The 18939-nt window shown below is 44.8% G+C and overlaps 1 protein-coding gene across 1 annotated transcript in view; it reads right to left on the bottom strand.

The window, feature by feature from the left end:
* Positions 1 to 9880: 9880 nt before the first annotated feature.
* The window catches only part of PTPRO (protein tyrosine phosphatase receptor type O), a 233542-nt gene continuing 224483 nt past the window's right edge, over positions 9881 to 18939 (bottom strand). The window contains exons 25-27 of the mRNA XM_088025930.1: positions 18018 to 18153; positions 11469 to 11589; positions 9881 to 10436 (exon numbers count right to left, since the gene is read on the bottom strand). Coding sequence (XP_087882056.1) covers positions 11485 to 11589; positions 18018 to 18153 — 241 coding nt within the window. The 3' untranslated portion in view covers positions 9881 to 10436; positions 11469 to 11484. The remainder of the gene's footprint in view (positions 10437 to 11468; positions 11590 to 18017; positions 18154 to 18939) is intronic.

Here is an 18939-nt window from a genome sequence, read left to right as displayed (position 1 = left end):
AGCAAGCAGTTCTATACTGGCTGATCACTTTGAACTTGAATAGCTTTGGTTTTATACTTTTCTGGGAGGGTCATGATGGCTCAAGTTGTTTCCCAAGGTCTTCTAACTTGATGGGACTTTATCTACAAACTCTCGCTTTTCTGCATAGCTGGTGAAGGCTTAATTTTCGGCGACTTTGTCTGTACCTGTCAAGAGTAGTTTTTACTGTGGAGTCCTTCTAAGGAATTTCCATAAATTTTATGGATGAATTTCCAGGTTATTTTGTATCTCAGATGGATTCCCAAAGTGTTAAAAGGTGTTCCTTTCAGTATTTTTCTCTAAGAAAATCTGTAGGAAATTGAGAGTAAATTTATGGAGGCTACACTAGGGGTTATGTAGAGATCTCACCAGGGCTGGGTCTGCTCACTTTCCTCTCAATGCTTGCACTAGCAGACTGGAACAGTATTAGAAAGTTTGGATTCAATAAAGGGGTTTATATAGAGACTGGCTGTTTGTAAGTAGGAGAAGACACTGTTCATTCAATAAACATTTAGTAAGCGTCTACTTTAAGAATTGGATGTGAAGGAGAATCCTAGATACAGCCTCTGGCCTCAGGAAACATATAATCTAAAGAACTGTGCAGCTTGCATTATTTGTCTCTGGAGCTAGTCTTACTGGTCTCCTGAAGGCTAAAGTACACCCTAAAACCAGCCGTAGGGGGTTTCCTGGAGGCTGTGATTTTCTATTGTGACATTTAGTTTTTCCCAAAGGGCATTCCTCCCAGTTGGTCTAGTCAGAGATCTTTGTGGGGTTATGTAAGGGGCCCCTAGGAAGGAGGTGGGAGGGGCAGGCTGGTACCATTCTACCGCTCTTCTCTGGGGGCTACTTTTCCTAAGACAAAACAAAATTTAAAAAACAAAAAGCTGCAGTTGCTATAGACAACTCCCAGAGAAAGGTGGTATTTCCAGCAGTCCTGGGTCCCGAAAAGAAATGTCAGTCTGGACTCACATCTTCCCCCCTCCTCACCCACTCTCTCTCCACCATCTTGTTTCCTCCATGTCCTCTTGGCTGCAGGCCTCTCCAGCATCTACTCCCACATCACCTCACAACCTCCTTTCCTGGCCTCTTTGTTCCTTTCTGTCCTCGGAGTAGAGGACCGGAAAGAGGCTGAAGAAGCTGGTGCTGAGCTCAGTTTTATGGGAAACACTCAGTGTTTTGGTGGAGAAGGGGCATAGTTACCAGGCAAAGAATATCTTCCAGGATCCAGATATTTGGATTTACCCCATCAAATTTGTAAAAGAAAGGTAAAATTTGTAAAAGAAATTTAAAATTTGTAAAAGAAAAATAAAAAGCCCGTAAAATCTGGTGAGCTAAAAGGAATTATTAAGAGCTACACTTAGTAGGGTCTAATCTGAATTGGGGAAAGATAATCAGTTGCTCCGAGAGGACTAAAGTCCTGAATCTGGATTTCTGTATCAAATGAGGTATTTTAATAGCTGAGATGCTTCCTGAAGAGCATTAGGCACACCGCCTTTGCTCTGGTGTGGAGATAGGGTGGGCAATGAATCAGGGCTCCTGCCAGGCCCAGATGGTCCTGGCCCAGGCTGGTCCCGTGCGCTCTTTCCTTCCTGAGTGTAGTTCCAGCCTCTTGGCCCAGTTCCTGCCGCTTTTCTCGCCCCTCAGCCTGGCTGTGGGGTGAAACATAATTTCTCCCACTTTAGTTACACCCATCATCCCCTCCCCCCCATGAACACACAGTCTTTCAGATAATGAAAAAACAAGGGATAATATATTCACACAGTGAGAAGTTTATATCTGTACTTGGTCCTGTTTTAAAGTGTCTTACTTCAAGCTGGTATCATATGCTAAGGCTTTCTGCCTCCCATCTAGTCCAAGGGAAGGGAAAGAAAGAACTGAACTCAGTATTCCAAGATCTTTCACATATAAATAACCCCACTTTACAGATGGGGACATTGAGATTCAAATATGAGTCAAGCAGCATATACAAAGTCACACAGTAAGTACAAAAACTAAATTTGGACTCAACTCTCTTGGACTTCTGTATAACCTGCATTATCTTTACTCTCGGATATCATAGGTCAGTGTAGAAAAAAATTTTAAGCATAGAAAGCATCTTTTCAAGACCTGGAATTTTATATATTATACCACTGTATAAAATAGGTTAAATCAGAGTTTCTCTTGTCAAGGCTGTGGAGAGGAGATTTGGAGCCTGATTTGGAAATCACTGGCCCACGTCCCACAAAGACCCTTGCAGGTGAACGTGAAGGTGGATTGGGAGCTGATCATCCCATGGCCACAACTAGACTTGCTCTCAGCAGTCATTCACATCTTTGGGAAATTTCAGGTGGCTGACCACCCCTTCAAAACAGCACTAAATAATGTCAGGGGAAAATTGCCTTTGGACATCCTTTCTTAGTTTTTTGTTGTTGTTGTTGTTGTTGTTTTGTAAGACTTTATTTGAGAAAGAAAACAAGTGATGGGGAGGGGAATAGAGAGAGAGTGTGTGTGAGAAGCAGGGAGCCCAGTGTCCTGGGATCATGACCTGAGCGGAAGGCAGCCGCTTAACTGACTGAGCCAGCCAGGTGCCCCCTCTCTTAAGTTCATACTTATGCTTTGAAGTAGAAATTGTAAAGGCTGCCAATAAATTGACAAATATTAGTTGATTCTTGTCCCAATTTCCCCCACAATAGCCGGGCCAGAGCCAGGAAGAGATACACATTTGCTGCAAGTTAATCTGTGGTGCAGTTTTTGTGGGAAACAACAGTGTCAGGGTCTTCAGCTCCCTGGAGGCATGTAGCAAAACAGTGTGACTTGCACCGGGGAAGAGATGAAAGTGGCAGAGCCATCGTGCCACAGGCTAAGACAATTACCCTGATCTGTTGTCTAGCTTACAAAATACAGCCCTTTGCAAGGTTAGGAGGTCTAGAGCATTAATAACTTGTAACAACCCAGGATCCTGCAGCCAGTGAGGGAAGACACATTTTACATTAGGAAAACAGCACAGGGAATTTAGTTTATTACCTCATCTCTATAACCAATCTAATCATAGGGCAGAATTTAGACATTTGGGTAATTCATTTCATTTGTCTTGCAGCAATAGGGAAAAAAAATGGAGGAAGTGACTATTGTTATTTTATGCCTTGGCGACAGCACAGCGGAGTGACAAAATGCAAATTAGAACAGCTATCTGGAATGGCTTGGATGCTCCTCGCTTCTTGTAGCATTTGTCAAACTGAGTCTCCCACAGCCCTGTCGGACATAAGTGTGCAGATGAGACAGATGTCTGTCTTGCAGAGTTGCTGACTCCAACTTTGGCAGCACTGAGCACAGAGGGCTGTCACCGCGAATCTGGGGAGCCGGGCTCGCGGAGGGCGTCGTGTGCTCAGCGCTCCCACAGGGGATCGCGGAATCACCTGCGCATGCCCAGTCGGGAGATGTCGCGGTGCTGGAACGAGTGGGAGGTCTGGTGGTCACTTGGAGAACTGGACAGCATTTATTCCGTGCCGCTCTGCCAGGCCCTGGCTGGTGCTTTATGCAACCACAAGTCCACAGAGTTGGTATTACTTGGTTTTTGTGGGGACATTTAGGCTTAGGGATGGTTGGGCACGTCTCAAGGGCTCGCTGCTACAGCGTGGCGGAGCACTGGCTGCTCGAACTCCGAGTCTGTACTTTTTCAGTGACGTCACTCTGCTGCCTCAGAGCACCAGGCACCACACCAAAGGCTTTGCATTTCATCCTCAACACTGTGGAGGAAGCTCTTCTGACTCCCATTTACGAACAAGGAGCCTGGTTCTCTGAGGGGCCGAGCAGTGTTCGCCGCGGCGTGTGCTCACTCCAAGCCTCTATTCTTTACCCAGGAGAGTTGACTCGTAACTCTTACATCTCACACTTCGTACAGATCGGCGCCTTTGTCTTAGACGGAACTTGCCGGCACAATGGCAGACGTTTTCACTGAATGTGAGTTAGGTCGTGGCACTGCTCTGCTGGGCAACCGTCTGTGTGGGTGATGTGTACTAGACACGAAACACACATTGCTGATGCACTTGGCAATAGAGAATCAGAGCAGAAGGGCAGGCCTGGACAGTCCAAGACTCTCATCTCCAGATGAGAGGAGACTCTCATCTCCAGGTCAGCCCCTGCTTCGGCACCCCGTGCCTATGACACAAGAGTCCACATTGCATCACAGGCTGCACCTCCTTTATATTCTGAGCTGTGTGACTAGGTGTGGTGGGGGTGGGGGTTCACTTGTCACCCTGGGGAAACTGGCCCAGCCTAATTCAGGGACCAGCTTCAGATGCTCTAATCAAATTTATTCAAGAATACCAAGATGGCCCTTGGGGACAGTGGATGGTTAGCTTGTCCCAGGGAGCCATGAAATACGCTGTGTTTTTCCACGTATTGTTTTCAGCCCCACCACATGTTATGGCATCTTCTTGAAGCCCTGTGCTACCATAAAGCCACCATTACCATGTCCATTTCACAGATGAGACAACTGAGTCACAGATGGGCAGAGTTTCAGCTCAAGTCTCTCCCTGTCCATCGTCTCTTGTTCTAAGCAGCTCCCTTCTGCTATGCTGCTGGACCCTTGGCTGGCCTGTGTCCCAAGCTTACTCACGGGTTATGGGAGGATGTAATCTAGTTTGGTTTGGGACATAAAGGAACCCTTCCAAGACCATTCTGTTTTATATCTGTAAAGGCGGTAGTGGTTCCAGTGAACTTTTCCTAGTTTTCCTGAGCATCACCGCACACGCCAAGCCTCATGGCCTCCTGTACGTTTGGGCTTTTATTGATGTGAAACCACAGTGGGACCTATTGTTAATAGGAATCCAGGACTTTGATTCAGAGCCAATAGCCTTACATAAGGCTAAAGAATTCAAGTGGGTTTCCTAAGTAATGGTCTTCTTATGATAGGGTTTAAAAAGGGATGACAAAGAGAAGGAGAGATCTAATGCAGGGGAAAACCACTTCTGGAGAAGAATGCATATATTTCCATAGAAGACTTTATTAAAAGAACCATCATTGCTCCTGTGGCCTCTTCCTGAGCACTTGTTTGCATTGTGGGGTAACCTTGCTCTGCTCTGTTTCATTTCTCACCTGCCTTCTGGGAATTTTATTAGGAAGTACACACCACTGCCCTGGAAAATGCCCATGGTAATGGAGGCCACCCACAGTCGTAAAATGTATCCTTGTGCTGCCATATTAGTTCAGAGCAGCTTGACTGCCCAGGCTGACGATACCAGAATCACTGTGAGAACACAATGGAAATGTGTTACTTGGTCACATCATGGGCCGGTGGGCAGGTATTCCTGCTCCAGGTAGTGATTCAGGGCCCCAGTCTCCTTCTGTCTTTTTGGCACCACCATCTCAATCTGGAGGGAGGAAGGGAGGGACAGAGAGAGACAGACAGACCAACAGGCAGAGATGGAAGTTTGCTCCTGGGTGATTTTCAGCATCACAGTCCAGGGAGTAGAGTTAACCGTTTCTGCCTATCTTCCTTGCACAGCACAGACTGTAAGTAGCTGGCAAATGTGGGCTTGATGTGCTGTTACATCGGCAGTAATAGTAAATTCACTGTATTTTGCAGAATAACACATGAGCTAGAGCTGTCTGTGGAGGCTTGGAAAGAGATTGTCACTTTGGAGTCATCCAGAAAGAAAAGTTTCAGAAGGCAGGATTGGAGGTTAAGTTGCCCATATGGGCTCTGGTGACTGATACAGTGGGTTTTATGAATGCTTGCTGAGTGCAGGAATGAGTGTACATCATTAGTATTTCTTAATATGGCTCTGCGGTCTTTAACACTTTCATATGGCAGGGTAGTCTTTTTTGACCCTTCTAGAAAAAAAAAAATCACCTGCCCCGCTCTTGGGCCCGCATTGGATGCTTTATGTTTTTCTATCACAGTGCGTGTAACACTCCGTTGCCTTTAGTTTCACTTCTAACTTCCCCTAATAGAATAGAAATTCCTCGAAGCAGGAACCTTGTCTCATCCATCTTCGTAGGCCCTGAGCCTCATAGGGGATGCTGAGTAAATAAATGATTTTTTGAGAGGGTTAGGAGTTGACTGTTTCTCAAATGGAATGGTTTGAAATTAGACCTGTGTTCAAAGCAGCTCTGGGCGCTAGCACACATAGCGCCTGCCCTTTTACCAAAATGGGGACACGATTTGGGCTTCAAGCCCATATCCACGAGAGGTATGGACTCAGACATTCTTAATGTTAGCAATAAGGTGGTTATACGTGTAAACAGAAGAAGGAAATGCTTTCTGACAAATGAAGGGATGGACTGCCTGGTGAGGGCATGCCAGAAGGGCTCAGTAGAAAAGAACTCACCATCCACCAGGGATCTATATGGTTGAGGAGAGTCCTCTTTGGAGGAGGAGAGGAGGCTGGCTGGGTGATTCTCCTCAAGGAACAGAACCATGTCAGGGTAGTGACGGATGAGCAACAAGAACAATGAGAAGCTAGTTCGCTGTTCTACAAGCCATAGGGAAAAAAGCCTAACACCGTTCTCTTGACTGGTAGGCCCTGTCGAAAATATACTGACAATGTTTTGAGATATGTAAGTGAAACATAGTGAAAAAGACTTGACTACTGTTTTCTTGTTCCTTCCAACAACAACCGGATTTCATGGCACATTTTTAAAAGTGACCATATGGCACCACTTGTGCTTCTCATAGCGCCTAGCGTATCGCAAGTCATCAAGAAATCTTTCACTGGTCAATGGATTGATTTGTTCAACAGGATTCGGTCAACAAACATTTGTTGAATTAATGATTGAATAAACAAAGGACGCTAACTTTACTCTGGGCTTAAGGGCCCCACTTCTCTCAAGTTCTTGGAAATTTTGACCTGCTGTTTTCCACATCCCTAACGGTTCTGGTGACTCTGCCCTGAACGGCTTTCAGTTTCTTAATATCCCTTGTGATACAACTCCCAGAGCTACACATCACACTCCATCTTTCATCGAGTGAACCCACCAGGATCAGGCCTGGCCGTAAGCACTGGCTGAAACCGAACACAAAACTCTTGCTGTTCTGAAGGACCAGGTGTCAGAGATATCATAGCTCACGTTTTTTGTTTTTTTTTTTTTCCAAATGCATCCAAATGGGGCTGTGAAAAACTAGGGGTAGAAATCTGCATGTGTTCTGTTTTTGTTGCTTTATAACCCCTTTGGCCAAAGGAGATGTTATATTTAGTCCTGGGCATGGCCTCTGGACTTGGAGCCTGTGCCAAGTACCCGGCTAGAAAGCTGTGAGCCAGGAAGCGAGCCAGCTCATTTGAAGCACATTATATCAGACGTTTCCTGAGGTGGAAAGGAAGGCCTCCTTGCTAGAAAGCGGGGAGGATTTTGGCTCTTAGAGATTGGATTCAGTAACTTTAACTCCTTGGCTAAGGGCCAATCCTCCAGCAAGCAGCTATCATATGGTCTGTAAAAAAATTCAGATCCAACGTCTCCAGCCCCTGCCTTCTGTGTTGACACCACAGCCTTCTTTGAGAGATGTATTGCCTTTTGGGGCAGGGTGGGGGGTATGGGAGGGGAAGCTTTTAGAAAAGGAGAGACATTAGAAAATCTGATTAAAGATTTTATAAGAGATTAAAATAATCTTACTAACTTCTCTCAATTTGAGGGGTCATGTTGACTTTGTAGTGGAAAATGATAAGCCTTGAATTAAAAATGCTGTCCAAAAAAATGTTGTCATCCATCACTTTTTTTTCCTTTTCAAGTTAAATAACACCATATAATGTGTAGTGAGGGATATATTGGTATTAAATATTAAATTTATAAATTAGGCCCTCATGGTAACTTTAGAAATTGACTTCTGCAGTGAAGAAATTGGATCTCCACACACTGAAAGTTAAATACTTTGTGATTCCAAAGTCTTCCTCTCTTTCCATGCACCATGTAGGCTATTTTGACCTGTATGTGCCAGCACCTCTGAGTTCAGAACATTGTAGCACCACTCAGATGATTAAAACAGCAACGACAACAACAATAACCTTATTAATAATACAGAGGCCCTGGCAACCTCCCCTCTGAATGCTCATATTGAGTCCTGGAGTGGAAGTGAAGCTGGTTAAAGTGGTTTTAGGGTACACGAGAGGACAAGATGCAAATCACCTTTGGGTGAATTGTCATACTGATACTCTTTATATCTGAAAAATCTGGAGCTATGGTAAGACATTCTACAGCTTGTGAGCAGCGACTTGGGAGAGAGAAGTCCCAAAGGCATCTGTTGGGATGAAAATCCAAGCCTTCTGACGGTTGCTTTCCTCACTATAAATTCTACAGCCTCAGAAGCACCCGTGTCCCAGTGAACAAAGTGACTGCTCTGGAGACCCCTGAAGGAAGGATATGGTAAAGTGCTTTCGTGGGAACTTTCTGTGGTCTCAGTTCGGAGTCTTCAGTCCAAACGCTGGATACTTTATCTTCTCTTTTGGGAAAACTGATCTGGTACCATTTGATCCCGACAGCTCAAGAAAAAAACATGAAATATTTACGAAGTGCTTTAAGTTTCAGGGGAAGTAATAGTCCGGTCTGTGGAGCCAAAATGAATTCCAGCTTACCCGCTCCATCTTATTGGCCCCCTCCAAGGTTGCCCGTATCCCTCCTGACCTGTCCTTGTGTGGAAATCTAAGAATGTCACACATCCCTTTGCCACCTTTCTTTAGCCCCGTGTGTTCCTGAGAATGGAGCGATACCTTATGAACATGTCCAAGAAGGGAAATGGAACAGGCAGGGGTGAGAAGAGGGGGTGGCAGCAGGGAGGCGAGAAGGGGAGGAAGGGAGGCGAGGGAGAACTCACAACACCTGAGGAGCCCAAGCTGTTAAGCCACGGGGTCTGGGTGTCCTCTGCCATTCCCCCTGCAAGGTGAACCTGAGACTCACTGACCAGCTCTTGCAAAGACCCGTGCCAAGGTCCGCTGTGGCCAAGCCTTCTCAGTGGCAGGAGACGGCAGGGTGCGGAGCTGTTTGCTTGGCATCCTTCGCCACCACTAAGGTCACTGATAAATTATTAAGCTGCTCCTAGGTACATGGCTTCGTGAATATGATCAGGAGTGAAGGGAAGCCAGGGCCAGGGGTTAATGATCAGATACACAGAGAAGAGCAAAGCCTGCGGAAGCACACACGGGAAGGCAGGACAGCCACATTGCCACAGTGAAGCAGTCAGCTTGTGTTTACTCTCAGCTCCAAATGTTTTCCTTTGTATCTCCATACCATCACCTCTTATTTTTGTTAAGGAAGTGACACAAAGTAACAGGCTTCACGATGCTGTCAGCGTCCATCTTGACAGCATGTAGGTCACAATACACAATCATGTACTGTAATTATACAAAATCCGAAGAAAATGTTACTAGTTACACTGGTTAAAATGAAACTGACAACCCGAAAGAAAACAAAACCAAAAGAAACCTCCGTTGGAATCCATAGAGACGCTTGACAATAGCCAAATAATCATCCTAGCATGCTGCAGTTCGTTGCCATAACTTCATAAATCCCCAGCTCTTTGGGGGCAAGAAAGTGCGTTTTTCACAGCCTATATAGTTCTCAAAGAAATAGCTTTCACATGTATGCAGGTCCACAGAAAAAGGAATGCAAAGTCTAGGCACCAAGGTTGCTCAGACAGCAATGGAGTCTTAAGAGTCCTTCTTCGAACTGTTCTGAACCAGATCTGGTTTGGCGAAAAAAGAATCTGGACAGTGACATTAGTTCAAGAGGGCCCAGGAAAAAACAACACTTAACTGTTAATAAGGAAGAAAACCATCAAGAACTAGAACAATTAAGACTTAAATATTTTTTCTACTCTACTTTGCAGCTGCATTACAGCTTTTCCTATTTGGAAAAGATATGCAGTCGATCTGTGGGTAGAAGCCTTCTCTCTTCCCCACCCCCTCCCCCCACCCCGCTCCTGATCCAGCAGCTTAATGTTGGAGGACCGATATCGCTGGTTCAATTTCCTTGAAGTGGAATTGACATTTCCTCATGTGTGGCCAGGCCACTTTTTAACAATGAGGTATAATTTGATACTAACCATTCCTGTTCCCCCTTGGGCTATGGGCTTGGTCGGTCGTGTGGGTAGAAAACAATTCAACTTCCTGATAAAATCACACATACAAAAATTATTGCACTTAAAAACAACAACAAAAAACTCAGCCCAACCAGCCAAGGGCCAAGGAAACTCTTCGGAAGTGCTGTGCTTCCTGCCCTTTGCAGAGCGTCTGGACCTTTGTGGTGTTCAGTTGAATTTGGTCCGTTATTAAATGTCCAGAAGTGAAGGAGTCCAAAAGACACTGTAGGCTCTTTAAGGCTAAGTCTTCCCGGTGCTTCGGTGAGATAGATTGTCTCCTTGGCCACAGACTACAAAGCAGGGGCTCTTCTTAGCAAAATGGCCAACAGGGCCCCTAAAAACTCTGGAAGCAAGGGAGGCATGTCCTGTCCTGTGGATGAAAGAGAGAGAGAGAGAGAGAGGGAGACAGTAAGCAGCTTGGCAGGGACGAGGCACACACTGACAGGTCTGGGTCTAGAAGTAGAGCATCTTCCTCCCGATTCCACTACTTACTTGCTCTCTTTACACTCAACCCCATCGCCCATGTGGACACAGGCTTATCTGTGCACCCTTTTCCCTTTAAGTCCCTTTTGTGGGTCTAAATATCTTCCCCTTTTTGGCAAATTTGTTTCTTAGTCTTTACCCTTCCTGCCTCCTTGGGCTTTCTATGTTTTGATAGATATAAAGGTAGAATACTAATCCTATCCTGCTACCCACTTATCCATATGCTCTTTGTCCTTCCATATGAATCCCACAATGCCCCCCTGTCCTCTCCCAACCCTGCGAACGGTCCCCCCCACCTCACTATACTCAGATACATTTCACTGTTTACTGACTTGAATTGGCATATTATTACTTCAGCTAAGAGTATAACACCTCCAAAATCAGATCTCCTAGCCAAAGTTGAGCACAAGGCATTGAATATGTTACTAATGTTTTCAAGAAGCTCTCAAGTAAGTGTTCACATAAGGGATGGAAGCAAGGCATTCCTCGACTCCACCATCCCGAGACCGGTGTTAATATTGGTTCTCTTCTTTGGGATGTGTACTCCAGCTCATATCTCCTTTGTAACCCCTTGTATGACCCTTGTAATCCATAAAATATTAGCACAAAATATTGAGATAAACAGAGTGGAAGGGTAGCATCCTGATATCTCAGGCACAGATCCAATATTAGAACAACTGAAAGTTCTGGATGCAGGGAAGGAAGGTCAAATCATAAGGAGTTGCCGAAGCTCCTGCCTGTCATCCCCTGACCAAGGTGCACTGGAGCTCTAAGATCTGTATGGTATTACTCTCTCCCTATAACCACATTTGGGGAGTCAGAATCAATACAACAGGTGACTGCTGCCTTCTGTTGTATCCCATCACGTCCCCTTCCATGGTTCGAAGACAGAGTGCCCACGATGGCCTCGTCTACTTACTGCTCTGGATTCTGAACTAGGACTTGCTAACATTTTCATAGATGACATCGCTGATGCAGAACTGCTGCTTCTTCTTCATCCACATCAGTTGCACACACTGGTGGATAAAAATATACTGCTCCTGGAGCAAAAGACCAAAGCAGAGTTCAGAGCGAGGTATTGTGCAAACACATGCAAAGATTTAGTATTTTCATACTACGGCAGAATTAGATACTATGATATGATGTCAAAGGAAACAATATCCATTATTTATGAGATAATTTTATAACTAGAAAATCCAAGAGAATCAACTGTAAAAATATTTTGATTAATAATAGAGCTTAGGTCATCACAACGTAACGCTAAAGGCAATGACTATCCAATCAATAAATCACGGGCCTATTTTGAAAAAAAAATAGTGTATCATCTCATAATACACCAAAATGAATTCTGGGAAGTTTAACAAATTAAGCCATAAAAATATGGGGGGCGGAATACAGGTTAGTTTTTCTCTGATTACTTTTAGGAGGGACTTTCTAAACTTCAAAGCAATGTAATAAATCACAAATGAAAATTTCAAACTACAATTTTTAAAACAAAGTAAAATGAATAAAATAAAGGGTAAATTGGAAAATGGGAGGGAAAATTATTTCCTGAAATTATGACAAAATGTTGATACCATTTAAAAAAAACACATTTATTCAGTATCAAGATCAGGCTATTACTTTAGCCATCAACAGCATGGGTACAAAAAAAGAAAAAAGTCTACATTAAAACCCTTTGTTGGAATGCTTTACACTTTCCACAGAACCGAAACTAAAATAACCTGTTATACAATTAGTCACAAATCCAGTCCTCGAGTTTTTTGCCCATGCATGTGAGTATTGTCTAAAACATGTCTCCTTTGTAGCAGCTCAGCCCTGCCACCACTGTGCTTGGCTGAGGTAACAAATCTGTTGTAACCTGTAGCTTCCCTGTCACTTCTCTGGCTCTCCTCTCCTGCTAAGCCTTGTTTCCTGGCAGCAATTGAAAACCTTCTGCCACCACCATCGCTACTGCTGCTGCTGGAACTGCCACAGCCACCTTGGTTTCGTGGTTTGGTGAAGTACTGGCCTCCACCACCAAGGGGCCAGAGCATCAGCCTCCAAAATTTCCTCCTTTCATGGGTCCAAAATTTGAAGATTGATTGTTGTAGTCATCCAAATCATGAGAGCTTCTGCCTCCTCCAAAATTGCTTCCATCATTATCAATCCATGATAGCCACCCTCACCGCCACCATATCCACCACCACCACCAAAGCCACCTCACCGGTTTCCTCATGACCAAAGTTGTCATTCCCATCAAAACCACCTCCACAACCACCACCAAAGTTTCCAGCCATCTCTTGCTTAGGGCTTTCCTTACTTCACAGTTGTGGACATTCACAGTATGGGATTTTTTTTTTTTAATTTTTTTTTTTTTTTTTATTTGACAGAGACACAGCGAGAGCGGGAACACAAGCAGGGGGAGTGGGGGAGGGAGAAGCAGGCTTCCCTCAGAGCAGGGAGCCCGATGTGGGGCTCGATCCCAGGATCTTGGGATCATGACCTGAGCCGAAGGCAGACACTTAACGACTGAGCCACCCAGGCGCCCCAACGGTATGGGATTTTTGTTTTTTTGTTTTTTTGTTTTTTTTTTTTTTAAAGATTTATTTGACAGAGAGACAGACAGTGAGAGAGGGAACACAAGCAGGGGGAGGGGGAGAGGGAGAAGCGGGCCTCCCGCGGAGCAGGGAGCCTGATGCGGGGCTCGATCCCAGGACCCTGGGATCATGACCTGAGCCGAAGGCAGTCGCTTAACCGACTGAGCCACCCAGGCGCCCCCGGTATGGGATTTTTGAATGACAATCTTCTCTACAGAATCATGGCCATCAAATGTTACAAAAGCAAAGCCTCTCTTTTTGCCATTGTCTCGGTCAGTCATGATTTCAACCGCTTCAATTTTCCCATACTGTTTGAAGTAATCTCTTAGATGATGTTCTTCGGAGTCTTCTTTAATGCCACCAACAAAAATCTTTTTCACAATTAAGTGGGCACCAGGTCTTTGAGAATCTTCTCTTGAGACAGCCCTCTTTGGTTGCACAACTCTTCCATCCACTTTGTGTGGCCTTGCATTCACGGCTGCATCCACTCCTCCGCAGGGGCATACGTGACAAACCCAGAGCCTCTGGAGCGCCTGGTGTTTGGATCTCTCATGACCACACAGCCCGTGAACTCATTTCTCATTGCTCAAAATAGCTCCTCAGACTCTCATCAGTTGTTTCAAAACTCAAACCTCTGAAGAAGAGCTTCCGCTGCTGTTCAGGCTCTTGGGAGACTGACTTAGATATAATGGTGGTGGGAAGGGAGACTTTAATGACGCTTACTCGGTGGGCATCCACGGGCAGGGAGGAGTAACCTAACGAACGCACCTCGATACCTTTATTTTTGTTTAAAATTCCTGCAGTCATTAGCACACACACTTAAATTGGCCAATAAAATATATCGGCAATTAAACCAAATGTTCCTGGAAGGCAGGGACTATATCTTTTTATTCCTCATGCCTAGGACTCAGTTTGGGCTTATGAAAGGTTTTCTGAAGTAAACTGAGGAAATATTAAAACATATGCAAAAGATGGTGACATAATAAAAAATGTAAGTTGAAACAATTTTGTTTCATCCGTGATATGAGCAAAGCTAAAGGAAAATGGTAATGCTCGATGATGACCTGAGTTTGTTGAAGCTGTCATTTTTATCTATTGTTGGTGGAGGTATTATTACTTAAGTGCTAGTAAATGGCCTTGTGGACACAGATAGTAAACCAGTGGAAAAGGACCCAATTTAATGTTCTGTAGAAAAGAGAATGGTTTAAATAAGGCACAGCAGATCTGTACTGAAATATTAGTGTCTTTAAAATGAGATTTATAGAGTTTTGGACAATTCGGGATGATATGTATAGCAAAATGTTAAGTGGAAAATTACAGTGTAAAGTTAGTATATGTACATATAGCATGTAAAGTTATACTTGAACGAAGATGGAGATGAAATCCATCAGCATATTGAGGAAGCTGTCTTGGTGCCATGAAATCAAAGTAACTTCATGATCTTTCACCTTTTTTCTTTATTTCCTAGAGCTTCTCTGTAAGTAATACCATTAGAAATAACCTTGACATAAAATCCAGTCGTGACAGTCAAAGGATTTAAGGGGTCTTTTGTATGACGACTTTATAAAGGTTAGGTTAATACTTAAAGGTTGATACCTCAGCCTAATCTGTATTTTTCAAGCTTTGAAGAAAATATATTCCCTTACTTTGTGATAGTATCACATCCCACAACTGACTACCTCTTCTCATGATCACACATCACTCCATTGTTTCTGGTGTTATCGAGCACTGAGCACGGTTCAGGCCAGAGAGTGCCTTGTTTTTCAATTCAAAATTGCTCGGTGACCAAACTTTGTGTCACAAAGAAAAAAAAGTAGCTGAACCACAGGAAAAGTAAATGAGAGACTATTTACAGACATATCCTTGAGAGCCCCTGAGAAGTCTAAGCTGCTGATCAGGATGAGGGCTGCTCAAAGCAAAGCACTAACTGACCTCCAGGGAAAGCCTATTAGAGGAAAACTAAACAAAACTTTTGATAGAAATAAAAGAGAGAGCTCAAAAGAGGTGAATGCCACCCATATAGAGCGCTTTATGGTTTCAAAGTGCTTGTCTAGGTGTACAGAGGCCATACGTGACCCAGGCCGACTCACAGCGTCTGGCCTGCGGACCTGGACTCTCTAACTACCCCTTGCTGCTCCTGTGGAGAGGCTCATACCATGTGCCGGTCAGTTGAGAAAAGGGAAGAGAACATGTCAAAATGCAGCCCATGCAGTGCGTTGCTGTGACCTGAAATGTGCGTCTCTGGACAGGCTGTTTTAATCAGTTAGTCCTGCTATTTCTAGAGTGGGGCAGGGTGGTAGAATTGAGATGACAGGCGGTAGAATCGAGAAGGTAGGAAAATTAGAAAAAATTAGAAAACCAGCCATGGGAGGGAGGGAACCTGGTCCACAGCACACAGGTGGTTTATATAGAGAATCGGAAATCAGCTGGAGAATCACTCTGGCCTCTTGGAAAATCATTAGTGTCAAAGGGGTACTGTGGGATGAAAAAGCTGAGGAAAATAATTTGTTTATTCCGCTCCTTACTTGTTAACATCAGTAAGGTCAAAGGCAGCAGGACTGGGGTATTATGATTGGGCTCGAGGAGGATGTTAGGAAAACCCTAACATTCAGAATCCAGGTTGAACCATGAAGAGCACAGGAACCAGGAAAATACAAAGGTAAACGGACAAGATGTTCCAGACATAACTAACAAAACAGACATAAATAAATAACTCGAGCTAGAGAGCCTGCACTGCAGAATCCCGAGGGAACTCAAGAGTGAAGCTGAAACAGTTGGAAAATAATCAGTAACCTGTGGTGACCTCCGCCTCTTTTGCTGACTTTTGAGTTTTCCCACCAGAGTTCAGGGAAGGGATATTGTACTTTAAAAAGACTGTTTCCCTGGAGACGGCAACTTAAAAATGCTGCCATAAACAAAGAAGCCAAACAACCAAAATTTGGGACCAGAAAGTTAGGGAGAACACAAAACACTTCCTCAGTCTTCTGAGAGGCACACGGTGGCTGCTGTAGTTTGGTGTGATTACCACACTTGAGGAGAGATAATGGTGTTGAAAATTGGACAGAGGGTCTGCCATGTGCAGGTAGTTTTTTTTTTTTTTTTTTTTAAGATTGGATTCATCCACCTGACAGAGAGAGAGCACAAGTAGGGGGAGTGGGAGAGGAAGAAGCAGGCTCCCCGCTGAGCAAGGAACCCCATGCAGGACTCGATCCCAGGACCCTGGGACCAGGGCCTGAGCCGAAGGCAGACGCTCAACGGACTGAGCCACCCAGGCGCCCCCTGTAGGTAGTTTTTTAAAAAAGGCATTAGGATTCTGTAATTGGGAAAGTCAAAGGCAACTAGGCTATAATCAAAGTCTATAAAGTTATAAGAGGCATAAATTAAGTCAGTGGGGCAGACAATTCATCACATCCAACATACTTAAAATAAGGAGTGGCCCTTTGAAGGCTGGGGATTAATAGACATACTGGGGAGTTCTAACCACATATTAGGATGTCAGTTTACAGCGGTGAAAACCAAAAATATGGACCGATTCGTAAAGCACTGTTTAATCACTAGGTAGTGGGCTTCTCTGGGAAAGCAGAACATTTTGAGCTTATGCTAATGAGGTCATGTTAACGTCCCCACCGCTGTGAATTCCAAGGCAGTAGGGCTGGGATGTGAGTGGGCTCCAGGAAGTGAGCAAACACATCATCAGTGAGACACCTGCATGTGAATGGGTCACTCTTTCCAAAGTGGTATGATCTTGCTGGAGCGCAGAAATAAATCCCTTGGGCTGGCTGTGTGGAGCCTTGGTCAGAGGGGAGTGGGGAAGCCGGAGAGAAAAGTAAAGAGAGTGGGGGAGGAGAAACCGGAAGCGCAGAAAGCAGCCATTACTGCAGGCTGTTTGAGTTATACTGACACCTAGTGATGCTTAGTAGGAAAAGCATGGGGAAGACGAAGGCAGCATTTCATCTGGAAATTGAGTAAGAGGTCAGGCCAGGTTGTCTTCTACTCTCCAAGCGTTCCTCCCACACACACTCCTTGAGCAAAAAAGGATTACTGTACGCTCGAAGCTGAGAAGTCACAGTAGGGCATGGTGACGAAGATTATGAACCAGCTATTGTGCGTAGGTTTCGGGGCGCACCCAGGGGCCCACCCGCTGCTGCTGGGAGGCGGTGTGATGCTGTGTGTGGGCAGCAAGCAGCCCAGGGCTAACCACGCCGGCTGGAGTGCATTCTGAGGCTTCCAGGCAGGAGAGGACTCGGTGGGAGAGGACGAAGAGGGAGCGCATAACACTGGTGGATATTTCTGGGGATGCTCCCATGTTGTTAAAATGATAATTCCATTCCTTTAAGATCAAGGGCACTGGCAGCACTGCTTGGATGGGAGCTGGAAATCCTTAAAATTATAAGGGGGACAGAAAGCATAAATCCAACCCCTGATCATCATCCAAAATGCACTGGGACAGAGAGTCACATGGAGGACGAACTAAGGCCAAACTTACTGAATCAAATCTAGCATTTCAAATATAAATTAAATCACATCAGTTCCACAGTCTCCACTTGGTGGCATTTACCCAGAATGGCTGTCACCTTCACCGAACACTCAGTCTGTTCAAAGAAGTTTTATTCTATTATAGATAGTATAGATACATCCATATGTTCTGGATTACTAAAGGACATGTGATACCAACCACAGTGCAAACGCTATACACTGAATGGATTTCTAGAGGCTAAGATCTATTTTTTTTTTAATACCTTGAAGCAGTTTGAACACGCACACTGAGAAATTGGGAAGAGCAGAGACAGAAAAATAAAAATTGAGACAACTGTTTTGAAACAGACTGAATCATGGGAAGTTTCTCAGTCCAGGGCATATTTGAAAATACATTTTGATTCTGTTCCTACCTCTGTCTGCACCATAGACATCCGGTAGGATCGCATTTCGGACACCAGCCCTAAGATGTCGACAAACTCATGATCCCGAATGTGCTGCGAGAGCCTGTCCAGGGCAATGAATGTTCCCGTCCGGCCAACTCCGGCACTGCAAAAGAGTGTTCGGACAGCATATTCCTCAGACAGTCCTTTTACATGGTTGCAAACACATCGGCCACTAGAAAACCCCCCAAACTACAGGTAGCAGCACTCAGAATAAAAGAAGAAATACTCCTGACAATATTTTCCTGATTTTGAAGTACGTGATTGTGGTTGGTATTTTTTTTTCTTTTTTAAAGATTTTATTTATTTATTTATTTATTTATTTATTTGAGAGAGAGAACACAAGTGGAGAGGACCAGAGGAAGAGGGAGAAGCAGACTCCCCGCTGAGCAGGGAGCCCGATGCGGGGCTCGATCCCGCGACTCCAGGATCATGACCTGAGCTGAAGACAGACGCTTAACCGACTGTCTTTCATTGTCACATTTCTGACTCACCCTGCTGCCTCCCTCAAAGAGGTGTGTGGCTGCACAGCCTTAGCCCCACCCCGGTCCCACCACAGGGCACCCTGCCTCCTGAGGAAGGTAAGGATTCCAGAGGGAGCTGGCTGGAGAGTCGCTTCCTGCTCTCAGAGAGTGGATACACAGAAAACAATTCCAGTTTTCTGTGTAGCCTCGGAGTTCGGTGCACACTCCCTGCTGGAAAGTCGGCTTGAGAGGCCACACACTAGTTCTAGCTCTGCGGCTACAGCCATTTGCAGGCGGTCAATAATATTTATATTATTCAGCGCTGTGATTAGCTATTTTTAATCTGACTTTGTATTTGGCCATGTTATAAGCCACTCAGAATCACCGAGAGGCTGGGGTACTATCCCACAGCACCTAAAGGCACGGAT

The sequence above is a fragment of the Eumetopias jubatus genome, unplaced genomic scaffold (assembly GCF_037043125.1).
Source record: "Eumetopias jubatus isolate StellerSeaLion01/CBP00866 unplaced genomic scaffold, mEumJub1_p1.0 scaffold_8, whole genome shotgun sequence".
Classification (NCBI taxonomy): Eukaryota; Metazoa; Chordata; class Mammalia; order Carnivora; family Otariidae; genus Eumetopias; species Eumetopias jubatus.
Note: the sequence above shows the minus strand (reverse complement) of the source record. Positions and strands in the feature narration are given on the sequence as shown.